This window comes from Stomoxys calcitrans, chromosome 1, assembly GCF_963082655.1.
Source record: "Stomoxys calcitrans chromosome 1, idStoCalc2.1, whole genome shotgun sequence".
Lineage (NCBI taxonomy): Eukaryota > Metazoa > Arthropoda > Insecta > Diptera > Muscidae > Stomoxys > Stomoxys calcitrans.
In genome coordinates, this window is record NC_081552.1 from 149951241 (window position 1) to 149978764 (window position 27524).

The 27524-nt window shown below is 40.6% G+C and overlaps 2 protein-coding genes across 3 annotated transcripts in view; one reads left to right on the top strand and one right to left on the bottom strand.

The window, feature by feature from the left end:
- LOC106092178 (opsin Rh3) overlaps window positions 1-27524 on the top strand; it is a 65876-nt gene that overhangs the window by 35191 nt on the left and 3161 nt on the right. The window lies entirely within an intron of this gene.
- Window positions 862-27443, bottom strand: LOC106092179 (E3 ubiquitin-protein ligase sina). 2 transcript variants are annotated; one of them, XM_013258950.2, is made up of 2 exons: window positions 26883-27443; window positions 862-7548 (listed from the first exon to the last, which is right to left on the bottom strand). In XM_013258950.2, the coding sequence occupies exon 2, from the start codon at window positions 7321-7323 to the stop codon at window positions 6424-6426; it is 900 nt and encodes a 299-aa protein (XP_013114404.1). In that variant the 5' UTR covers window positions 7324-7548; window positions 26883-27443; the 3' UTR covers window positions 862-6423. The 2 variants fall into 2 exon arrangements, with proteins under 2 accessions (XP_013114404.1, XP_013114405.1); XM_013258951.2 differs by lacking the exon at window positions 26883-27443 and adding an exon at window positions 25958-26101.

A 27524-nucleotide genomic window follows, 5' to 3' on the forward strand; every position in this document is an offset into this window, starting at 1 on the left:
AGCTTCAATAAGCGTCAGCAGATGTCACAATCCCTGCTGGATTTTAGACCCAAGGCATATATCAAGCATTTCTATTGATCCACATGCATATCCCGTTGCTTAAAGAGTTTGCATTGTAAATTCACTCTGCCTGCGTATTCTTTACAGTCTTCGCCGTCGAATTTGCTAATTTGCAAGAACTTGTAACGTTGAGAGACCTTTTTAAGGACATGTCCATTGGATTCTTTGGCAGCACGTAATTCCTGAGTCTTTCGTGAACAGCGTTGGACATTTTTCTACACAACAAGGCAACTTTATCCTGGTCTTCCAAAAAGTGTGTTTCCTTATTCGAAAACATGTACATGGCGGCTGCAACATGTCTGAAAAATTAATCCACTTTCGGGTTCATAGACAAAGTCCGCCATTGAGTGTGCGAGACATTTCATTAGTGCTGCTGTGGAAGTGCGTGGACTTGTTGCAACACCAGCAGCATTCTGCGGCCCTTGGCCATTGTTGCAACAATTGCGTTTGCATTGCTGATTGCTGTTCAGCCAATAATTTTTCAATTCGCTCGTTGCACATGCTGAAACGATTTTAAACTGCTTGTTCACCGTCCTCGTCGACAGTTGTTGTGCTTTTATTGTTGAGTAAAAGACTACTCTTTAGTTGAAACAAAACAATTCAAGAATCTTCATTTCACAAGACAATAGAGAAACTTGAACCTAGCGGAAAAGTGGCGCTCCGCCTGACGTGGGTAGTAGTAGAAAACGAACAATATGTACATGCATCCTTGTCGCTGACGTTAATGCCAGATTAGAATTTATATAGCGTTGCCCCTAACATTTTTGTTTGTGCTTCGGAAAAAAAACAAACACCACTGAATGTTTTTTATGCGCTTTTGTTTTTATTACTGTAATTATCATTGTATTATTAATATTATTTTAGAGATCAACTAACCTATGTAAAATATATATTTTCATGTATATTTTGTTGTTGTTGTTTTCTTGTTCGTGTACTCCGCATATAGTAGTACACATACAAACGAATACATACATACTTAGTATAATGAATATTGTAAATATGCCTTTTTTTCCTTTTCCGGCGACTTCTATTAGAATTGTGGCCAATGCGGGACCACAATTCTTCGGCCTTTTTGTTTTGTAAACATATTTGCAAACCGTTGATTTAAATAGAACATTTTTGTAGACACTAAATTGTAAGAAGGGTTTGTGTGATTTTAACATATTCGAGGAAGGACACTATATATATACATATATATATATATAAGAGGGAGAAATAAACAGACAGACAGATGTTTACAAAAAAAAACAAAATTATTACACTGACCAGACAGGACTCGATTGATCAAATGAAAAAGTGGCTAAACTTTTATCAATGCAAATAAATTACAAAATAATTGTTTTACGCTTGTAAAATTTCCAAAAAAAAAAACACGTAGAGTATTTTCTTTTTAAATAAATCTAGACCTTGGCCTCGGCTCATGGGCCACAAAAATGTTTATCACAACTTAAAACAAAATAGGTCTTCTTATACATAATAGAACATAAATGTTTGCATTCAAGCTTTGTAACAAACATTGACTTTAGCATACGAATTAAAGAAATATCTTAAAAATATTTTTTTTATTTTTATTTTGAATTGTCATTTCTGAAAATAAGAAATTGTACAAAAGAATTTAGTCTTTACGAATTTGGTGGGTGTGCCTAAATTAATATATCTATAGGTAACCAGCATGCCGCTGCGAATTGAAGATGTCTAGCTCTGGGGAATTGTTCTGTAATTTATTCCCCCATTTTAGAGTGGTCAACATTTTTTTAAAAACAAAAACTCTTCTCTGAAAACAAATTGGGATTTTTCCATTGGGGATACTAAAGCACCGTGGTTAAGAAAACAAAGGCACTCCTTTAGGAGAATTTTAACATCAGGGCAATTATTCCTGAACCCACATAAATTCAAAAATCCTAAATACAATGTAGACCCTTTGGTATGCATTTTTAAAAATCATTACCGATATATTAAAAGGTCTGATTGTGCTAAGGGCCGAATGGGTTTGGAAAATCGTCAACTTTCAATGAATTGGCCTTGCAGTTTTGAACATAATATTCTGATGTTCAACGACCAAACAATCGATGTTTTCAGAGAAATATTTGATAGACCAAGAAGTTTTGCTTCTTCAGCGCAGGATCTTTTATATACTTAACTATTAATTTTGTTCAAATGTGTTTGCAACTCAGCAAACTAGTATTATGGGTATCAGTTCATTTTGGAAGGGGTACAGAAAGCAGTGACTAAAAATTAATAGAAAAGAACATAAACTAATTTTGGACATGGAGCTACACACACCGAATTTAAATATTACACTTCAAAAAATGTAGAAAACACTGCACAAACAATAGTGCCGCAGGAAAGCGAATTTTCCATACCAAAAAAAAAAAAAAACAAAAAACATCAGCTGTTAATTTTTAAGCAAACAAAACAAATTTGCGTAATTATTTATAAAATAAAATAAATTACATGCTTTTATGCTATACTCCTGGAAAATGACCAACATATCATACATCAACACCGCAAATTAAATTGTGGCAATTTAAAAAATCCAGACATTCCCATTTGACTTGGGGCTAGTTCTCAAGGTTGCCGTTGACAATTCTAACGACATTGCCGTTTAAGTTTTTATACCCTCCACCATAAGATGGGGGGTATACTAATTTCGTCATTCTGATTGTAACTACTCGAAATATTCGTCTTAGACCCCATAAAGTATATATATTCTTGATCGTCGTTAAATTTTATGTCGATCTAGCCATGTCCGTCCGTCTGTCCGTCCGTCCGTCCGTCTGTCTGTCGAAAGCACGCTAACTTCCGAAGGAGTAAAGCTAGCCGCTTGAAGTTTTGCACAAATACTTCTTATTAGTGTAGGTCGGTTGGTATTGTAAATAGGCCATATCGGTCCATGTTTTGATATAGCTGCCATATAAACCGATCTTGGGTCTTGACTTCTTGAGCCTCCAGAGGGCGCAATTCTTATCCGATTTGAATGAATTTTGGCACGACCTGTTTTGTTATGATATCCAACAACTGTGCCAAGTATGGTTCAAATCGGTCTATAACCTGATATAGCTGCCATATAAATCGATCTTGGGTCTTGACTTCTTGAACCTCTAGAGTGCGCAATTCTTATCCAATTTGAATGAATTTTTGCACGAAGTGTTTTGTTATGATATCCAACATCTGTGCCAAGTATGATTCAAATCGGTTCATAACCTGATATAGCTGTCATATAAACAGATCTGGGGACTTAACTTATTGAGCTTCTAGAGGGCGCAATTCCTATCCGATTTGGCTGATAGGAAAGAATACATTTGGCATGACGTATTCTATTCTTACTTTCAATAAATGTGTCAAATAAGGTTTAAATCGGTTCATAACCTGATATAGCTGTCATATAAATTGATCTTGGATCTTGACTTCTTGAGCCTCTAGAGGTCGCAAATATTATCCGATTTGCCTTAAATTATGTACGACGGATTCTCTCATGATCATCAACATACATGTTTATTAAGGTCTGAATCGGTCTATAGCCCGACACAGCTCCCATATAAATCGATCTCTCTATTTTACTTCTTGAGCCCACAAAGAGCGCAATTCTTATTCGAATTTGCTGACATTTTACACAGGTCTCCAACATAAATATAATTTAATTGTGGTCCAAACCGGACCCTATCTTAATATCGCTCTAATAGCATAGCAAATCTTTTCTTAAATCCTTTTTTTTTGCCTAAGAAGAGATGCCGGGAAAGAACTCGACAAATGCGATCCATGGTGGAGGGTATATAAGATTCGGCCCGGCCGAACTTAGCACGCTCTTACTTGTTATTTATATAATTTTTTTTTTCATAATATTAACAAAAGAATACACCCAAAAAGCAAGAATGCCTTGCCATTAGGACTGTTATATATATATACAATAGAAGCAACTGTAAGCCTATCGTGTTACTTATATGCTGTAACTGGTAAATAACCCTCTTTCGGTGCGAATTATATGGGAATTAGGATGCAATAAGTCGACCTGTTTGTTATTCACATTACACCAGATCTGTGAAAAGACCAATAAAAACCTATCTTCGCCCTCCCTTTGTCTTTGACTACTGCAACTCGATCATCATTTAAAATAGGGAAGAACCTCTCCGATCCAATCATAAAAATTGGTTTAAAAAAAAGAGGCAGCACACATTTCAGCAAACAACCTGTGCCGACGAATTTGCTTAAGTAGGCCTGGAAATAAACAGAGATGAAACCAATCCATAAACTAACACCGATCATCACAGAGCCTAAACTTAGCTTTGGAATAATTTCATTTGACTTTGATTTCCTTTATAGAACTGTCAAAAAAAACCCCTATTTTAAGGCTTCATTAAGTTTTGTGAATACGGCCGACACTGAATGATAGCAAAGCATTAATAACAGCCTTATTCGCTCTATAAACCTAAAACAAGCAAGAGCGTACTAAGTTCGGCCGGGCCGAATCCTACATACCCTCCACCATGGATCGCATTTGTCGAGTTCTATGCGCGGTATCTCTTTTTAGGCAAACAAAGACTATTGAATAAGAACTGTTGTACAATACGAGTTATATCAAGTTATAGTCCGATTTGGACCACAAATAAATGCTTGCTGAACATTGCAGAAGTCATTGTATAATATTTCAGTTCACTCGGATAAGATTTGAGCCTTGTCGGGGCTTTAGATGGGAGCTGTGTCAAGCTATTGATCGATTCAGACCATATTGAACACGTATGTTGTAGGTGATGAGAGAAGCCGTTGTACAAAATGTCTGCCAAATCAGATGAGAATTGCGCCCTCTAGATGCTCAAGAAGTCAAGATCCCAGATCGGTTTATATGACAGCTATATCAGGTTATGTATCGATTTGCGCCATACTTAGCACAGTCATTGGAAGTCATAACAAAACACCTTATGCAAAATTTCAGCCAAATCGGATGAGGATTGCGCGCTCTATTGGCTCAAGAATTCAAGATCCAAGATCGGTTTATATGACAGCTTTGCCAGATTATGAACCGATTTGAATCGTACTTAACAGTTGTTGAAAGTGATACCAAAACACCATGTGCAAAATTTCACGCCATGTGCAAAATTTCACGGACCGATTTGGCCCATGTACAAATTTCAAGCGCCTAGCTTTACTCCTTCGAAAGTAAGTGTGCTTTCGACAGACAGACGGACGGACGGACGGACGGACGGAAATGGCTAGATCGACTTGACGACATGACGATCAAGAATATATATATACTTTATAGGGTCTCAGACGCATATTTCGAGGCGTTACAAACAGAATGACGAAATTCGTATACCCCTTATCCTATGGTGGAGGATACAAAAACAATACAGAACCACTGACGTTCCCATTGAAAAAGGAAATTTGGTATAATTTAGACTCCAATAAACAATCCCAAGGCAGCCGGTTGTACGTACCGGATTGACCCGATGAAGTCCTTCATCGGCAAGGGCTGCCGTCTCAGTGTACAATACACTGCTACAACAACTACAACAACAACTCCAATAAACATCATAAAATCATGTATTCAAACTGTTACCGAATTGTGAGCGTTATCTGGAAAATGGATCTGTAAAGTAAAGCAAAAAAAAAACGCCCTTTTCCTAATATACTCGGTAAATTATGTTAAAAATGCCAATGTATGCTTTTGCGTTTTTTTCAGCAGCTTTATACAAAGAAATTAGAAAATTAGCTTAAGTCAGTCTGGTTATTATCCGAAGATTTGAAAAATGCCGATGCCACTAAAATTTGTTGTTAGGACCACTTTATTCAATGACTCGCCTATATGATATACTTTACTCTAACAAGTTAACGGTTTTCTCGAACTGACAAATGCGTTGAATTGCATTACAGTCGGCCATTTTCCAGGATGTTTTACTTCCTAAAATTTTGTATTAATAATTGTCTTTTGTATAAAGTAAAACATAAAAAAAACAAAAACCATTCAATTTGTATGCCATTTACAGTTCGGCAATAAACACCATACTTATTTCGATTTAATAACGTCCATGCAAATACATATGTGTGGGAAAATTCACATTCCTGACAAGTCCCTCTCTTTGCCAAAACAAAAAAAAAAAAACAAACTGTTTTCCCCTATGTGACAACATTATGTCCCCATGCAAATTAAGAAAATATCTATATAAAACTAACATAAAGGTGACGTTTTAGAAACGTTCTTTTTTACCATCGATCTATAGCAAATAATGCAATTGATTGGTGATCTTTTATCATTATGACCATTGACCAATCATGTAAATTATATTTTTGTTTTTGTTTTTCTTATGCCTTGTAACACGATTATTCATCTCTCACTCGGCGATCCTCGATGATCGAATGTTATTGCTATTATACAATGGAGATGGTGACATTTATGCCCAAATTACCATTGTCCGCAAACAGTTGTGCAATTGATGTGTCAAACACCAAACAATCGGAGTTATGAATGGCTGAGGCCACACCCTCGTGTATGGAGCGGGGCATTGCTTCCCAGGTTAAACGTCGTCGATTGCCATTCAATTCCAAGCGATACACGAAATTTTCGGCCTCCTTTCGTGACCCGATGAGTTGAACGATGGCGAAGAACTGCTGATGGCCATCGTACTTCTCTTGCTTTTCGAGTACCAGCATAAAGTGGTGACCGAAGCACGACTGCATCATTACCCAATCAACGGCGCCTGGTAGATTGATGTCTGTTGCTAAAAAGACGATGTCTTCACCCTGTAGTGTGGTAATACTTTTGTGGGACATCATTAGGTGTTGCATGACTAGATCAAGTGGTCCTTGCCATTTACACGAGGCACCTGGGCATGGACACAAGTATGGTCGGCATTCGCAGGTCTCTTCATGTTCGGTTTTTTCAGTATATAGTAGGGAGGCAGTGCAGCCGTAGCCCGAATGCTTGCAAGGAAACTTGACATTTGAAGCCACTTTCTCCATGGCCAGGTTGCGGATATTGGCCAGCGGACCACGACATGTTGGGCAGCAGGTAAGCTTCGAACGGCACGAGACACAGACCAAATGACCACTAGAACATTGCAGTATTGGTGGCAAGACATAATCAAAGCATACGGGACATTCAAACAGCGACGTTAGATCGGTAGACATACCGACATCACCGCCCCCTGCGGACGATAGCGATGAGCTAGATGACGATGATGTGTTGGCCGATGTGTTGCTGGCGTTGCTGTTGCCAGTTGCTGTTACTGTTGGTATTTCACGCTTTATTTTATTTATTTTATTAGACATTGGACTTTGGTAATGTATTGTGGTGCCTTGCTAGGGATGTTTCTTGCGTTCAACCTTATGTTGACAATGGCTGAGTTTACTTTTGGTTATTACAAAAAACAGAGTCTGTGATTTGGCAGTTTCCTTTTAAGTTAGTTGTTGACTATTTTATATTTTAATTAGTTTAGGGCGATCCTATTTTCTAAGTGGCATGCGAAAATTGTATATGGAGATCCTTTATATCATCTGAAAGACAACAAAATAAAAAAAGATTTTTGAATAAAATCATACAATTGATTTGGTCACGCTATATAAATAAAAATGTTTAGCACAACCTCAATATGATCAATCCCATGGCAGCCGCCTGTACGTGCCGGATTGACCCAGAAAATGGAAATAAGATAAAGTGGATGGTGTCTGTTGTATACTGAACATTCACTTTGATTTTATCATAATATTTTATATCATAGTAGCTTTAATTTTCTTCTGACTGTGTTGCTGGCAAACATTTTTTTCAGATTTTATTCTATTAAAATGGAACAGAACGGTTTGTCAGCCTTTAGGTTATGTCGTGGGTGTTTTGCTGGACAGGCAATTGAACTTCAAAGCCACCATTTTGGAAAGAGAGCTATTGGCAAAAGTGGGGGCTTAAAACGCGTGTCATGCACTGGGCATATACTGCAGTTGTCAGATCTATTGGGTTGTCCAAAAAGTAATTGCGGATTTTTTAAAAGAAAGTAAATGCATTTTTAATAAAACTTAGAATGAACTTTAATCAAACATACTTTTTTACACTTTTTTTTTAAAGCAAGCTAAAAGTAACAGCTGATAACTGACAGAAGAAAGAATGCAATTACAGAGTCACAAGCTGTGAAAAAATTTGTCAACGCCGACTATATGAAAAATCCGCAATTACTTTTTGGGCAACCCAATATAATGCTATATGGTGTTGTGGTCTGGTGGACGGCGCTTCGAAAGTCCACCCACTGTTCAATACTCAACCGGATCCAAAGGATGGCTTGTGTGTGCATCACAACCGCACTGAGGACGACACCATCTGATGCGCTGAATTTAATGCTACCCCCAATGCCTGTAGACATTGTGGCTAGACGAATTGCTGCGACCACTTCTGTGAGCCAGTGCAATCCTTGATACAATCGCCGATGTTCCAGCCAGTATGGATTACATATTGCCTGAGACACTTTTTGATGAAAAGTACTGTGCCACTATACCCGATAGAACCCATTGGAACTACAATATCCCGGCACGGGATGACTATGAGCATCACGCAGGCTGGAACTTTGAGCTCCAATCTGTGTAGTTTTCTTAGTTATCTCGAGAAGCTTAGCGGATACACAAAGCAGATGTTCCATAGTCTCTTCTTCCTCGATGGCTTCACAGCTTCGGTAAAAGTCGTTACTGGCAACCTTCCTGTCATGCCAGCATGTTTTCCTGTCATGAGGGAAACAATGGCATATTATGCGGGTCTAAACAACATTCATGCAGACACGGTAGCAGCTGCGGTAAATAGCTACCGGGTGAATGTCGTCCTTGGAGAATGACCACCTCCAGTTGCAACTGAACAAATTGACCTCCCCCGGCACACCAGAGTAGTTCTGGCTCAATTACGTTCCGCCTCAATTCCTACAGAGCAAGGATTGCAAGATGTATGTGCCGACTGTGACCAGGGACCACACGGCACCTGTTTAACTGCCAAGCCAGACCCACTCGACTCAGACCCAGATCCCTCTGGACGCACCCCATCTTAACAGCAAAGTTCGCGGATCTGGACACTCAATAGAATAAAGCAGACGAAAGATAGAACACAACAAACTGCTACAACAACAACAACCGCGAGTTATTTCTCATATCTCACTGTAGCGGCGATAAATCGAGATAAAAATATTCCCAAAGGCTGAATGGTGGTTGTCTTTCAAAATTATCTACTGAACAGCAACTTGTTCATTTTACTCTGTCTTCAATGACTCGCCCTTCAGTCGTCTTGCGTTCACGAGTTCAGCAAAAACAGTCACCAATGAATGGTTTTGTGCATGCCTTTGATACGCTAGACAATAATATATTGTTAATGGCTATATTCCAAAGTAGAGGAGACAGTACACCTCCCTGAGGTGTTCCTCTGCTGACCCATCTTTTTAGATCCACAGATCCCAAGCCTGCCGTAACGCATCTTTTAGTAAGTTATTAATAAACTTCTTCCGGTAGAGTTGATGCTCAGAAATTCCAAATTCTTCATGATTGACGTCGGTTTTACACTATTGAAAGTACCTTCAATGTCAAGAAATGCTACCATTGTATATTCATTGACAACGAGAGAACCTCTATGTGAAGGGCTGTTTGAGTGGATTTGTCCTTACCGTATACATGCTGCTACCGCGACAGGCGATCTCCAGGGATCTTTGCTATGTTTCTATCAGGGATCTGACATATGTTTCTATCAACCTCCCAAAAGTCCACAGCATGAAGGATGACAGGCTAGGTTAAGTTAGGTTAGGTTTAAGTGGAAGTCTGCCATCAGACTCACTCAGACGTTTGCGTCCATTGTGATATCACAGGAATAGAAGAAGGAAGATGCCTTCTAGTTCCTATCGTTGAACCATCCAGATTGCTTTAAAGAGCCCAATAACTAGCGAATGTTCGCATCGGCAGGTTCTCAAAGAAAAGAGAACCTAATGTGGAACTCCTTCTGACTGCTAGTGTGGGACACACACACAGAAGGTGTTCTATAGTCTCTTCTTCTTCGATGTCCTCACAGCTTCTGCAAAAGTCGTTGGTGGGAACCTTCAGTTTGTCAGCATGTTTTCCTATTAGACAGTGACCTGTCATGACGGACACAATGACTGAGATGTCTGTTCTAGCCAATGACAGCAAAGCAGTAGACCTCTTCAAGTCTATATTAGGCCCCATAGTTTTGGAATGCTCACATCCTACTCTTGGGCCTGGGTATCGTAGTTTCAATCGCTTCTATCAGGAATAGTGGTACAGTACTTTTTATCAAAAAGCGGCTCGAATAGGGTGTAATCCACACTACCTGGAACATCGGATATGGTATCAAGGATAACACATTGTCCGTAGCCGCCACATGGCCAATGAGAAAGCTCCCTTAACCTCAAGGCAGTGGTGGCTGCAATTTGTCTAGCCACAATGTACAGAGGCATAAGGTGTAGGATTAAATTCAGTGCATCAGACGGTGTCGTCCTCAATGCGGCTGTGATGAACAAACAAGCCATCCTTTGAATCCCGGTAAGTATTGAGCAGTAGGTGGACTTTTGAGGCGCCGTCCACCAGACCACAACACCATATAGCATTATAGGTCTGACAACTGCAGTATATACCCAATGCATGACACCCCCAACTTTAACCAATGGCTCTCTTGCAGGTGTTTAGAGCAAGAGTGGACTTTCTTGCCCTTTCCAAAATGTTGGATTTAAAGTTCAATTTCTTGACCAGCCAAACACCCAGGTATTTTGCGCTTTCTGTAAATGGAACATTCTCTCCTCCCAAGGAGACAGGTTCCACTGTAGGTAACTTGTATCTCCTGCTGAAATGAACTACTTCTGTCTTCCACGGATTTATACCTAGACCACTTTCGGTAGCACATTTCGCTGTTGCACGTAGAGCTTCAGAACAATCAGAACCAGAACAATCCCATGGCAGCCGGTTGTACGTACCGGATTGCCCCGATGGAATCTTTCATCGGCAAGAGCTGCCGCCTCGGTGTACAATACACTGCTACAGCAACAACAACAACAAGCTTCCTGAAGTATATCTCTAAGAGTGCTGGGAAACTTTCCCCTAACCGCGATTGCCACGCCATCAGCATACGCGTCCACTTTTACACCTTTTTCTTCCAGAGACAATAATATATTGTTAATGGCTATATTCCAAAGTAGAGGAAACAGTACACCTCCTTAAGGTGTTTCTCTGTTGACCCATCTTTTTAGGATCCACAGATCCCAAGCCTGCCGTAATGCATTTTTTAGTAAGTAAGTTATTAATAAACTTTCTTACGGTACAGTTGATGTCCAGAAACTCCAATTCCTTCATCATTGACGTCGGTTTTACATTATTAAAACCACCTTCAATGTCAAGAAATGCTACCATTGTATATTCCTTGACAGCGAGAGAACCTCTATGTTGCCGACTAGGTCGTGAAGGCAATCCTTGCCTATGAAGAATCTCAAAGGGTCAATACGGTTCGTACAACCGGCTGCCATGGGATTGGTCAAAAGGTGGTCATAGCTAGCAAAAGTGAATGGATTCCGAAACTTCCATAAATTAGTGTCATTTTAATCAATAACAAATATTTCATAAGAAAAACAATGTGATCGTTTAAATTGGTTACACTTTGTATCAGCTACCCTGTACGTACCAGCCTTAACCTAACCATTGTATCCAAAAACCAGATACCAACAGATTCGGTCCATATACAATCACGACTCGTTTACCCAAAACAGTTTGAACGTTTTAAAATAGACCGATTTGGAAAATGTTTGGCAAGGTTTTTAGAAGTCATAACGACACACCACGTGCAACATTTTTGTCAAATCGGAGAAGATGCGTTGTTGTTGTTGTAGCAGTTTATTGTGTTCTATCTTTCGTCTGCTGGATTCTGTTAAGTGTCAAGACCCAGGAACTCCGCGACTAAGATGGGGTGCGTCCACAAGAATCTGGGTCTGAGTCGAGTCTGGCCGGGAAGTTAAACAGGTGACGTGTATCGTGCGGTCCCTGGTTACAATCGGGACACACATCTTGCACGCCGGCATCAATCCTTGCTCTGTATGAGTTGAGGCGGCTGCATCTGACGTAATTGAGCCAGAATTACTCTGGTTTGCCGGGGGAGATCAATTTCTTCAGGAGCAATGGGAGGCGGTTGTTCTCCAAGGACTACATTACCAAGGACTGAGTCGAGTGGGTCTGGCCGGGCAGTTAAACAGGTGACGTGTATCGTGCGGTCCATGGTTACAATCGGGACATACATCTTGCACGTCGGCATCAATCCTAGATCTGTGGGAATTGAGGCGGCTGCATCTGCCGGAACGTAATTGAGCCAGAACTACTATGGTTTTCCGGGGGAGGTCGATTTCTTCGAGTGCAATGGGTGGCGGTCGTTCTCCAAGGACTACGTTCACCCGGTAGCCAATTTACGCGTCTGCTACCGTGTCTGCATGAATGTTGTTCAGACCCGCTTGATATGCCGCTTGATCTAGAGGTTCTCTCTTGTAGCGCTGAACCTCACGCTCTAGATCATGTAGATCTACGTGGTCAACAAGGTTTCTTTGTCTGCACCCCAAGTGCTGCCAGCGAGTGACTTGAGGACCTTGTTTCTACTTTTGACTTTATTGCAGATTGCTGTGACATGTGGGGAGAAAGTGTAGGAGCTGTCAAATGTGACGCCAAGTATTTTGGGACACTTGATGGTCGGAATCAATTCTCCATCGACCATCACAGTCAGCTCAGAATTCACCTCACGCGTATTTGTAGTGAACAGTGTGGCTGAAGATTTGGTGGCGGATATCTTCAGATTCCTTGCAGCAAAATATGAGGCAAGCTCGTTAAGGTAGACGTTCAACCTATCGCAGATGTCATCAATGGGTGGGGGCCTGATGCCATTATCGTACAATCGTCTGCGAGTACCACTGCTTGCGTCTGGAAATTGGGTCGCACTTGTGGTATTCGACCGGCTGGTATAAAGCGAGCGGCTTCTGCGTTGATGATGTCTCGGAATTTCCTCTCGGCCACAAGCACATCAGAGGGGGTTGGCAGTTCATTGAAGCGGCGATTGGTATACTCTCTGAAGCCAGTCCAATCGGCCTTCTTATATTGATGAACGTCCGGCGCTCAGAGGTTATGAAGTCGGGTGGTCGGTCGATGGTGAGAATTATGGGGAGGTGGTCTGACCCCAAAGAGATGACGGCTTGCCAGGATACGTCACTCAGGAGACCAGGGGATGTAATTGAGATGTCTGGCGAGCTGCTGCACCTCCTCGTAATCCTATTGGGGGCATCCTCATTCGCCGTGCAAAACGTGGAGCTATCTATCTGCTCTGCCAAAGCTATGCCACGCTGGTCGTTACCTAGGGGAGAATGCCATGTCGTGTGATGCACATTAAAATCCCCCAGAACCAGACGATTATGACCAGATAGCAACCCACTTACGTCGGGGTTGTAAGCCTGGCCATTAATCGGGACACAGCTACCAACCGGCGGTATATACACGTTGTATATCTCCATCTCGGCAGTACCAGACCTGACTGCTACCCCCATACATTCCATGTATGGGTCACTAGCGTCAAGCGCAGGCGAGATAGGTCTATACTGCACGGAATGGTGTATAACGAAGGCCAATCCCCCACCTCCATTCCTTACGTAGCACATTGTAACCGTGACAACTGTGCAAGCTGCAGGTGTTGGTCAGCTTTGTCTCCTGGATCGCTGCGACCGATATGCTCTTCCGACTCATAAAATCTACGATCTCATCAATCTTGCCACGCAGTCCGTTGCAGTTTAACTGCAAGAACGATACACTTCCCCGCACTGGCCTGGCAATAGTAGGGCTAGGGTGCTGTCGTTGCATAAATTGCCGTACGGGAGAGGTCGGGGGGGTCACATAGTCCGACGACGAGGACGCCGAAGGCGACGACGGCGACGCTTGTGACCCACTGCTGGCTATGTTCGCACAGCACCTAGCGACATAGCCAGTATGACTATAATCCCGTAGCGAAGTTAGGCCAGAGCAAGAACGGAAATGTACCCACTCCAAGCACCGGTTACACCTCACCGACACCGACCGATGATGAAGGCGGTTCTGGCAAACCGAACAGAACCAGGGTCCGGGGTTCTTTTCAATCCCGGCACGGACCAGAAGCGTACGGAGAAGGCACTCCGGGATGTGCCTCTCCCATGACGAAAAAAGACGAACACGTACACTGAGGCGGCAGCCCTTGCCGATGAGAATTCCATCAGGTCAATCCGGTGCGTACAACCGGCTGCCATGGGATTGGAAGATGCGTGTTTTTTATCAGCTGATCATTCTAATGTTTTTATACTAAAAATCATAGTTCGCTTCAGTTGTACTCATCCATATTTATTAAATTGTAAGATATAAGTAAAATTTCACTCGGGAGAGTTGAATTAGCAACAGTTTCTGGATATTTACATCACAATTTCCTTGCTATTAAATTGTTGCTGCAGTTCCTGTCGTTCTTTGCCTGAATTCAATAAACCAAGGCGTATTTATCAGGTGGTCGCATCAACCCAGCTGAGAGAATTTGATATGTCAACTCATTTTTGAATTCGCCGTACAAGAATATAAACTTCAAAATAAGTATTTTATAAATCTTGTTTGCTGCTGGTATGGGTTTTAAACTTAGGGTATATAATGGCATGCGTCTAGCAACCTCATTCAATATCAGTTCCACTCAGGGAACTGATAGATACAAAAAGCTAAGAAGAACACTGATAAAATTTAATAAGTTTTTGTGTAGCCATAATCCTGCATCTACTCTCGCAATTTCAGGGCAGTCTCACAATAGGTGCAAAACCGTCTATGACTCCTCCTTATCTCCACAAAGCAAGCTTAAGTCCGTCAAGGGACTAGCGCAAGGTCAAAGTCCTGGCATTGCAATGACTTTTCATGACATGCAGTAGCGAGAGCGGCAGCTCCATCACGTCTAGGAGAGGTGCTCTGAACATACCAAGTTACCTAGTATTTTGCCAGCATACTATATGCACTCTGAAAGGCTACACACCATGATGACAACGTTATCCTCGTAGCCAACAGATATAAAAGAGCCAAAAAGGGGTACACAACCCCTCATTGTGATGATTGAGCTCTAATCACAATCTTCCTATTTGAAGCATTAGTAAGCATTCCCTTTGTAGCTATTTACGGCTGCAATAACCTTATGAAAACTATTTAAAACTGCCATCTTGGTGCTTTTGTGGGTTGTTTTCGTTGTAGCCACATTTTCATGTGGACGTGGCGATCCTCGTCAGGCTCCTGTAGGTGAGCAAGCTCGTTCGGTTCCAAAGGACCGATCGCCGCGGGAACAGGGTGGCCATTGGCTATTTAAAGGCGCCTATAACCCTCCTTGTCATATCGAACAACATAGACACTCAGTATTTATGCGAGAGTTGGTGCCGCCCGGCCTCTCACTGAGACTCTCCGCTCGATACCGCTGATTGTCCGCGACTGCCGTTGCAGCTACTCAGTATGAAGCATTCGACAATCCGCAACCTGTGGACGCACCCGGTAGCTCGCAGCTCAGCTTCTCGTGGCAGCAATGAACACCACACAGATCGGACATCAAGGTACCAGCCAGTTGTGTGGTTAAAGCCTCTGGAACTAATTGGAAGTTTTTGAATATGTGTTTTCTCGCTCGATACTCAAAAATTAATAAACTTCTTTCTTTTTTCTCTGATTGGTAGAAGCAATTTTGCCGAAAATTTTAAATTTCAGGGCGAATCGAATTTTCTTTGCCCTGTTTACAAATTTTGGCATATCAAGTTTCCAAAAAAGAAGCTTTGTTGTAGCAATTCGCCGATGCGGTCACCTTATTAAATACGCCGTGCAATAAACAATATTTAGCTGAATTCCAGTGTGGCGCCATATTTGTGAAAATTTTATAAATTTTATTTGATAATTATTTTCGAATAAAATTACAAGCATATGCCTGCTAAAAAGAAGGATCAATGTGGTGTTTGCCATACAAAAGTCTCCAAAACATCAGGCGAAATTTTATGCAAATAATGCAATCCTTGGTACCATGTGGCCTGTGTGGATGTTGGTGTCGCTGCTTTAAGAGAGCATACATCTTTATCATTTGTTTGTTCCAAATGTCTTGAAAATAATTCTAAATACCAAATTTGATGCCTTTGTTCGCAAGAATAATGACGCGCATGTTACGTTGAAACAAATTTTTGCCGATATGTTCGCGGAGCTTAAGAGTGAGTTGGTTCATGCATTAAAGAAATTAAATCAGACATTATGGCATGTGATAAAATCATTAAAATGCTGAAACTTTTGTTGCTAATAAAACTTATGCTCTCGTAACAAATGCCCTTTACCGAAAACTGAACAGGGCGGATATTGTAATTCATGGAATTCCCAGCGGTTTAAAGAATCGTGCTGAAGTGTTGGTTGAACTTGCTAAACACTTTGGGGTTACGATTTCACTCTGTGAAAGCTCCAAGTTTTGCACGATGAATGAGGATGCCCCCACTAGGATAACGAGAAGGTGCAGCAGCTCGCGAGACATCTCTATTGCATCCCCTGATCTCCTGAGTGACGTCATCTCTTTGGGGTCAGACCACCTCCCCATAATTCTCACAATCGACCGACCACCCGACTTCATAACCTTTGAGCGCCGAACGTTTATCAATCAAAAGAAGCCCATTCGGGCTGGCTTCAGAGAGCATACCAATCGCCGCTTCAGTGAACTGCCACCCCCCCTCGGATGTGCTAGTGGTCACTCTCACTTAAGTCACTCTCGAACCCCGGTAGACGGGATGACAGGACCTTAGTCACTTTTGGTGAAATAGCCGTGACCGATCCGAAGAGATGCGCCAGGTTGATCAACCGTCAATTTATTGTGCATCTCGAGAGTGACTGGGCAAGGAGGAGAGCCATTCGCCGTATTCGTGATATCCGAGCCGATGAACAGCCATCACAATTTACCGTGGGCGAAGCTACGAATATCATCCATGGCGCCAAATCATCCAAGGCGCTGGGCCCCGACGGAATCTCTACATTGATGCTGAAGAATCTGGATTCACCTGGAGTTGAGTACCTTATTACTGTCCTCAACTTGTCTTTGAACACTCTTATAGTTACCGATGTCTGGAAAATTGACAAAGTGATCTCGCTACTGAAGACTGGAAAGGACCCGAGTTTGGGGAAGTCGTACAGACCGATCTCCGTTCTCTCACCAGTGGCAAAGACGCTTGAGGCATTACTCCTACCGAGCCTCGTTGGAGAATATCCATTCACATGGATTTCGAAGACTGCATTGCACAACAACAGCTTTGCATGCCATCACCGCACACATTTGTCGTGGCTTCAATCAGCCCAGGCCATGTGACAGGACGGTCCTCATGGCACTGGACCTATCAAAGGCATGCCATGCCAAATTATTTGGGGATATCGCCAACACGTCGCTCCAGACAGGCCTGAAACGCTGGGTCGCGAATTATCTGTGTGGTCGCCAGAAATTTGTGAAATTTAGGGATAAGAAGTCGAAGCATCGTAAACGAAACAGGGAGTTCCCCAAGGTTGGGTGATATCTCCGGCACTGTTCAACCTCTACCTATCCTCCATTCCACCCCCTCCAGACGGCATAGAGATCGTATCATATGCGGACGATTGTACGATCATGGCATCAGGCCCCCACCTATTGTTGACAATCTGCGTTGGGTTTAACGTCTACCTCAAAGAACTTGCCTCATATTTCGCTGCAAGAAATCTGAAGATAGCTGCCACCAAATCTTAGGGTGAATACTGAGCTGACTGTGATGGTCGATGGAGAAATGATTCCGACCATCAAGTGTCCCAAAATACTTGGCGTCACATTTGACAGCTCTTACACATTCTCCCCACATGTCACAGCAATATGCAATAAAGTCAAAAGTAGAAACAAGGTCCTCAAGTCACTCGCTGACAGCACTTGGGGTGCAGACAAAGAAACCTTGTTGACCACGTACAAAGCAATTGGCCGGTCTGTGGTAAGTTAAGCAACGCAGTGTGGTCTCGTCAACTTTGTGACACGCAGTGGAATAATATTCAGATCTGTCAGAATGCCGCTCTCCGAACTGCGACGGGCTGTCTCCTTAGTTCTAATCTGGACCACCTCCATCAGGAGACAAAGATCCTACCAGTGCGAAGACATAACTACATGCAATAACTTTTGGGCTGTTATCGAAGAGACCATCCAAATTATCATCTTGTGGATAGATATCCACCGCACAGAAGCCTTAAGGTAGATCTACATGATCTAGAGCGTGAGATTCAGCGCTACGAGAGAAAACCTCTAAATCAAGCGGCATATCAAGCAGGCCTAGACAACATTTATGCAGACGCGGTAGCAGATGCGGTAAATGGCTACCGGGTGCATGTAGTCTTTGGAGAACGACCGCCTCCCATTGCACTTGAAGAAATTGACCTCCCCCGGCAAACCAGAGTAATTCTGGCTCAATTACGTTCCGGCAGATGCAGCCGCTTCAACTTCTACAGAGCAGGGATTGATGCCGACATGCAAGATGTATGTCCCGATTGTAACCAGGGACCGCCCGATACACGTCACCTGTTTAACTGCTTGGTCAGACCCACTCGACTCAGACCCAGATCCCTGTGGACGCACCCCCTCCTGGGTCTTGACACTCAACAGAATCAAGCAGACGAAAGATAGAACACAATAAACTGCTACAACAACAACAACAATCCCTTGCAAGTAAACTGAATATGCTCAGCATAAAGCTGCGCCGTGTTAAAGTTATAAGTAAGTTCAAGCTAAGAAATGCTGATAAACCGATTGCGTTACTAACCCTGACTGATGGCAAAAAGGTGAAATGTGATTACCAGCAGTGCGAGAAACTACTTAATGGAGTTTACCCTTAAAATGTATTTTTCCCCTTTTGTAAATTTATAATTTGTTTGTTTCCAATCATCTGATTTTTACATTTTTTTTGTTTAACGTTTAGTTTTGTACAACTTTTTTTGATCTCATTTGATCTGACCAGTCGATGTACGATGTAATTTAAAAATTGAAATTTTTAATGGATTTAATTCTTAATATTTTTTTTCTTTATATTATTACTCATAGCAATAATTTAGGTCCGATAGTCAGTGACAGTGGTTATTTCAAATCTATTCTTCATCCATTACGTAATCAGTTTCACATAGCTCATTGGAACTGTAGAAGTATTGCTTTAAAACTAGATGAAATCAAAGTTGTTTTAGGTGACAATATTTTCGATGCATTTGCTGTATCTGAAACTTGACTAGCTGAAAACGTTTCATACAGCGCAGTAGTTATATAGCATTGTCCGTAATGATTGCTGTTCTAGAGGTGGCGGTGTTTGCTGGTATTTGTTTGAGGTCGTGTGAACTATTCCTTTAAGCTGATGATGTGTTTTATTAACTATATTCCTCCAACCGCATTTCGATTTTGTTGTTAGAAAATATCATAAACAGCACATTGGAAGACGTACTACGTTGGACACGTTATAACTCTTTGACGAATACTTCTTCCAAGTCTAAGGCAATCATGTTTGGGTAACCGGATCAACATAACCTAAATCTGAATATTAATATAGCCATTGCAAACAGTGGCATAACCTTTGTTGATAGGATGAAATGCTTAGGTCTTCTTATTGATTCGTAACCTACGTTCAGATCACATATTGACGCAGTTTCTTGTAGAATATGCAGCTCATTAAGAAGGATTTATTCAGCTGGAATTTTTATGCCTCTTTCCGTTAGGCGTACTATAGCACATAGTGTTCTAATGTCGCAGATATTGTATGGTCCAGAGGTATTTTCAGCTACTGTTGACGAAAATATTACTGCAATTAGGCCACTAGTGAATACTATAGTGCTCAATGTACCACACACTGTTACTACAACAACAACATAGTGCGTTTTGTTCGTAACGTTCGTCGTCGTGATCATATTTCGGAATATGTGAGTGGCTTGGATGTTCTTTTTCTGACTTTGTAAAGATTCATTTATTGCGTCTCTTCTATAACACTATCAATACACCTATTACTCTAGTTAGTAGATTTGTTTTCAGTAGATCGACACGGAACCCACAGATATCTATTCCAAGAATCCGAAATATAATCTACATGAGATCGTATCTTGTAAGGATTGCTAAGTGTTGGAACATTTTGCCTTTAGCATTGCGTATGTTTTCGCATTCTAAAAATGTATTTCGTCTGAAATTGTTGGAACACTTTAATAGTTATATCTTTAGTATTATGTAAAGCATTCCATAAACAGAGCAAGTTATTTATTTTGTCGCTTATCAGGATTTACTCTCTTTTTGCTCTTCAATAATAATTTACTCATATTGAAAATGTATGTGCATTATGGTTGGGGAACCAAGAAAACATTTTTTTGCTAGATATGTTTGAATGTACATACATCTTTATAATACATGATTCAAAATTTTGATTAATTGATATTTTTGGGCATATTATTGTACTATTTGTTAAATAAATAAATCGACTGGGAAATGGACACTTTTTGCGGACGCAACCCATTATAAAACAATAACTACAGTGCACAGTGTACAGGCAATCCCATGGCAACCGGTTGTATGTACCAGATTGACCCGATGAATTCCTTCATCGGCAGGGGATGCCGCCTCAGTGTACCACCCAATGCTACTACAACAACAACAACAGCGCACAGTGGTCGCTGCCGTTGGCCAAAATTCAAAAAATTAAAGTCTAATATTTGGTACCGCATATACATACATTAACTCTTAAGAGGTTAAGCACCTCGAAAGTATCCATGTGATTGACTTATTCTAACGAAGCTCTTGAAGAACAGCACCAAGAGACAGAACATGTAGTTAATTGATTTTACACATGAGGTAGGTGCAAAAGTGAAGTGAAAACAATATAATATTAGAAAAAATAAATCAAATTTATATTGACAAAATTTATAATGGATACTGAAAAGAAATGTATTAACTTGAGTATATATATAAATACTAGCTGACCCGGGCCCGCTTCGCTGCGCCTTCTTTTACTTCATATGCAAAAAAATTTTCCTTGGAATATTTATTTTCGACAATTAAAGAGCTTTTAGTGAAATACCATGGTACGAAAATAGTATGTGTGTATCGCTTGACAAACAGTTTAACAATATAAGTGCCTTTATCGGAATCCCATATGATCTTTATTGGTCTACGAATTTAAGTTTGGATGTAAGGTCCATTCTTAAAATACTTTATTTCAGACCGATATTCTCATGATATCTGATTTAGGGGTGTTTTCGGGGGTGAGGTGGTCGTGCTCTTCTTTCAAATAACATTTATTTAAACCCCATATTGTCATGGGCTTAAGAGGAATTTACAGGATGAGGCGTCCCCCAAACACATGACCCCAAAATAGGTTATCAAATTTGTTTTCTAATCTCAAATACCTTTCATTTGAGCCACATACTGGTATGGTCGGAAAATTATATTCCTTTGAGGGTGTTTTGGGAAAGGGGTGATGCCCAAAATACATGACCCTACATTTGGATATCAAATTCGTATTCTACTCCCAAATACGTTTATTTGAGCCCCATATTGCGATGGTCACTAAAAAATTGCTGTTTGTGGGATATTTTGGGAAAGGGGTAGACCCCCAGAAAATTGGTCACGAAAATGGGTAGCAATTCTTGCTCTACCCCCCAATTCCTTTCATTTAAGCTCCACATTGACATGGTCGGTAAATATGCCCGATTAAGGGATGTTTTGGGGATTGGGGTGGTCCCCCAAACACTAAGCCCGGAAAATATATCAGCAACGTGCTCTATTCTCATATATCTATATATCATTTATTTGAACTCCATATTGGCATTGCCCTCAAAATTGGATATCAAATTCGTTTTCTAATCTCATTTAAACTCCTTATTGCAAAAGTCAGCAAATATGTCCAGTTTGGGGTATTGACCCTAAAAACTATGAATATTTAGTTCCACTCTCTTTAAAAACCAAATTGTCTTGGTGAGCAAATACGTCCCATTTGGGGTTTGTTTTGGTGGTGGGACGTCCGCTAGACAATTGGCTCCTAATGTTGATATCAGGTACGTGGCCTACTCCCACATACCTTTAATTTTAGCCATATATTTCCATAGTCGGCAAACATTACCGACTTGGTGGGTGTTTTGGGGGATGGGCGGGCACTCAGTGAGTTGGCCTTGAGAATATATATCGGATTCGTGTTCCACTTTAAAAACACTCTTATTTGAGCCTCATATTGCAATAGTCAGAAAATACTTACTATATGGGGGGTGCTGTGGGGGTGGGGTGGCCCCATAGACAATTTTCCCGAATATTGATATAAAATTCGTGCTTTACTCCCGAAGACCTTTCATTTGAGCCCCATATTGCTATGGTCGTCAATTTGTCCTCTTTGGGGATTGTTTTTGGTGAGAGACGGCCTCCCGAACACTTGGTGCTATATTTGGATATCAGATTCGTATTCTACATTCAAATACCTTTTATTTAAGCCCCATATTCCCATGGTCAGTAAATAAGTCCAGTTTGGGGAGGGGTGCACCCCCAGAAACGTGGTCCCACATTTGGATATCAGATTCTTATTCTACTCGCAAATATCTTTCATTTGAGTCCCATATTGCCATGGTCGGTAAATATGTCCGATTTAGGGGTGTTTTGGGGCTTGGGGTGGTCCCCCTAGCACTTGGTCCGACAATTGGATATCAGATACCTTTTTCTTATTCTAAATACCTTTCATTTGAGTCCTATATTGCCGTGATTGACCCAAATATATGTTTGGGAGGTTTAAGGGTGGGGCAGCCCCCCTAGGTACCCCATCCGAAATTTGGATACCAATTTTTTATTTTTAGGGTACTATATGAGAGCACACAAAATTTCGCTTGAATCGCACTACCCATCTCCGAGATCTGGCGTGTCTGAAAATTAGGGTAAGGGTAAGGGTCCGCCCCCCTCCCCCTTCAGATATCAAAAAATGTAATACCCTATTTTCACCACGGGGTCATTATGCACCATCTGTGAAAATTTCAAGAAAATCGGTTCAGCCGTTTCTAAGTCTATAAGGAGCACACAAACATACAAACAAACACCAATTGATTTTATATATAAGATATATATAATTGAGTATAATTGAGATTCAAGAAGGGTTCCCCCTTGAAGTCCCCATTGATATTTTACACCAATGTCAATGGTGGTCTTACGATACAACATGCTAAATTTTAGCTGCAACTTTTGGCAACCTTTGAAGTTATGACCAAATTACTAGAGAGACCTCAATTTTTTCAGTTTTCGTTTTTATACCCTCCACCATAAGATGGGGGGTATACTAATTTCGTCATTCTGATTGTAACTACTCGAAATATTCGTCTGAGACCCCATAAAGTATATATATTCTTGATCGTCGTGAAATTTTATGTCGATCTAGCCATGTCCGTCCGTCTGTCCGTCCGTCCGCCCGTCCGTCTGTCTGTCGAAAGCACGCTAACTTCCGAAGGAGTAAAGCTAGCCGCTTTAAATTTTGCACAAATACTTCTTATTAGTGTAGGTCGGTTGGTATTGTTAATGGGCCATATCGGTACATGTTTTGATATAGCTGCCATATAAACCGATCTTGGGTCTTGACTTCTTGAGCCTCTAGAGTGCGCAATTTTTATCCGATTGAAATGAAATTTTGCACGACGTGTTTTGTTATGATATCCAATAACTGTGCCAAGTACGGTTAAAATCGGTCCATAACCTGATATAGCTGCCATATAAACCGATCTTGGGTCTTGACTTCTTGAGCCTCTAGAGTGCGCAATTCTTATCCAATTGGAATGAAATTTTGCACGACGTGTTTTGTTACTATATCCAACAACTGCGGCAAGTATGGTTCAAATCGGTTTATAACCTGATATAGCTGCCATATAAACCGATCTTGGGTCTTGACTTCTTGAGCCTCTAGAGTGCGCAATTCTTATCCGATTTAGATGAAATTTTGCACAACGTGTTTTGTTATGATATCCAACAACTGTGCCAAGTATTGTTCAAATCGGTTTATAACCTGATATAGCTGCCATATAAACCGATCTTGGGTCTTGACTTCTTGAGCCTCTAGAGAGCGAAATTCTTATCCGATTGGGAAGAAATTTTGCACGACGTGTTTTGTTATGATATCCAACAACTGTGCCAAGTATGGTTAAAATCGGTTTATAACCTGATATAGCTGCCATATAAACCGATCTTGGGTTTTGACTTCTTGAACCTCTAGAGTGCGCAATTCTTATCCGATTGGGATGAAATTTTGCACGACGTGTTTTGTTATGATATCCAACAACTGTGCCAAGTATGGTTCAAATCGGTCCATAACCTTATATAGCTATCATAAAAACCGATCTTGGGTCTTGACTTCTTGAGCCTCTAGAGGGCGCAATTCCTATCCGATTTGAATGAATTTTGACACGTAGTATTTTGTTATGATATCCAACAACTGTGCAAAGTATAGTTCAAATCGGTTCATAACCTGATATAGCTGTCATATGAACAGATCTGGGGACTTGACTTATTGAGCTTCTAGAGGGCGCAATTCCTATCCGATTTGGCTGAAATTTCGCAAGACGTTTTTTATTGTTACTTTCAACCACTATGTCAAATAAAATACAAGTCGGTTCATAACCTGATGCAGCTGCCATATAAACCGATCTGGGATCTTGACTTCTTGAGCCTCTAGAGGTCGCAATTATTATCCGATTTGCCTGAAATTTTGTACGACGGATTCTTTCATGACCATCAACATACGTGTTTATTATGGTCTGAATCGGTCTATAGCCCGATACAGCTCCCATATAAATCGATCTCTCTATTTTGCTTTTTGAGCTCACAAAGAGTGCAATTCTTATTCGAATTGGCTGACATTTTACACAGGTCTCCAACATATAATTTAATTGTGGTCCAAACCGGAGCATATCTTGATATCGCTCTAATAGCAGAGCAAATCTTTTCTTATATCCTGTTTTGCCTAAGAAGAGATGCCGGGAAAATAACTCGACGAATGCGATCCATGGTGGAGGGTATATAAGATTCGGCCCGGCCGAACTTAGCACGCTTTTACTTGTTTTTATTTACATACTAGGATGGTGCGATTAGTAAAGGGCCCTTCGCGTTCCATTTTTGGGATTGTACTGAGTAAAAAACTTTACGAGACCATAAGTCTACGGTGATCCAGATTTTGATTTCTCAGACTTTTGTCACGTGTTTTTAGATATTTTGGCCCATGACAGCCAAACCATTGAGATTTTTGAGCCAATACTAAGACAAATATTGTAGCCAAGACAATGGTTAAGAACTCTTCAGTACATCGCAAAAGCATTCGAACGCTCCTTCCGGCAGTTTTGGCCTTGTGGAAATGCAAATTTTTCATGAAAATATTGGTAAATTACTATGAACAACTGAAAATAGTCTCAGCAAATCGGTAGTACAACTCAGCGTTCCAAATTTCAGCGAAATCGTGTAATAAATGTGGTTAAAATGTATTTTTGGCTGCTCTTTCCATGCAAGTCCGACCAGGCTCAGAAATTTTTCTGGGTCATTTTAGTCCAAGAAGGATTCGTGTGATCATTTCAAATCTCCATTTACCCTAGGAATGCGAATCTGAGTTCTTTTTGTCGAGTCCTTATATATATTTAATAACACTCCAGTTGACAACAAACATTGTGTTTGTTTTTTGCTATTTAGGTACGGCTCTACAAACTTAGTTTTCAAGAAAAAAAGGAATATTGACAAAACGTTGAAAGGAGAATAAATTTAATAAATTAATATGTATTTTTACTTAATTTTTATTTTTTGTTATGGTGGAACAATGGGAATATATAAGTATGTAATAGAGATGTGCACGTGAGTGGATTTTCATTCACGGGAAAAAATTTTACTCACCACGTTTACGCACACTCACGAGAGAAAAATTTTACTCAATCATGCTCACGCACGACTCACGAGAAAATCACGACTCACAAGACACTCACAACTCACGGTTGAAAACATATTTTTGCGTAAAGCGAATACTTTTTCAAGCGTCTCAAATCATGAGGTATTTTTACGAGCGTATGTGTATAAAATGTTTTACCCCTGCACAACCACTTTTTTGTTGTTTTCATTTTTATGCATCTATAGACATAAATTGTCTCTTCTTCTTCTTCCATACTTTTGCAATGGTGACCGCGTGCCTGAATTCATACGTTAAAATACCCTATGATTTGAGACGCAAGCAAAAAATTGTGAAAAAATTGTGATAATCGCGATTTTCTCGTGTATCATGATTTCCTCGTGAGTCGTGATTTTCTCGTGTATCATGTGTTCCTCGTGAGTCGTGAACGGGATTTCACTCACTCACGAAGAATTTCAATTAAATCACGGTCACTCACGATCATATGGTTGAATTTAGTTCTCACTCACGAATCACGTGACTCACTCGTGATACACGCGTGACCCGACAACTCACGACTCACTGCACATCTCTAGCATGTAGTAGGTTTTCATTGCGCTTCTTATTTGTGTGGTGGACGAGTTTAAAATGGGTAGACGAGTGTGAGGTTTCAAGAGGTTGTTGTTGTGTGTAAAGAAAACGAGTGGTGTTAGAAGAGAATGCAGAGGTTACTCGAACAGACAGACAGACTCACGTTGTGTTTCTTTACCCTTTTTAAAGTACCTTTTTTCTCTTTAAAAGTAATCTGATCGAACCCCTCACAACATGTTATCCTTCTATTGTCACAATCATTTTGCTTTGATTGTATAAACATAGAGCTAGCGTTCATAAATATTATAACAGTCTAGTTATGACATATATACGACGTTTGTTTACCTTTTTAGTGTGTCGTATATGATATTGCACTGAACAACTTCATAAAAAATATCTCGCCTGTAATATTGTGGCAAATCGGAGTTTTATTTAAGCACTATGCACTATTCATCGTAGGCAACGCTTCCGATTATTTGTGGATATTTTCTCCGTCACTTTTATAGCGTAGCAATGAAAGCGAAATTAAAAAATTACGTATTTCTGAATAAGTATTTTCCAGGGTTTGTGTGAGCTAGAAATTTGTTAATCTCTATCTCTGCGACTTTTATTCAACGCGTCCTTTATTACGATTGCCTTATTGTTGGTTCTCAATTCACTGTTGTACTTGTCATTTTAGTCGCAATTTTATAGAGGTGTCTTTGGTCGACTTAAATTCGGTTGATTTTTCCATGCACACAATCAAATTATCCCGAAACTAATAATCAAGAAACTTTATCATAAAATTAAATTTGAATAGTTTATTGATATTGGAAATCGCTTCAAGTTTTTCATTCAATTGAATATTTTCCCAATAAACTTTTTCACTTGGGGTTTGTAGTAGTGAATAGTGAATGCGATACGATAATCGACTATCTACTTTTTTCGATTTATGCCATAGTCGATATTAAGATATAACAATCGGCGACTGTTGAAACGATTATTCAT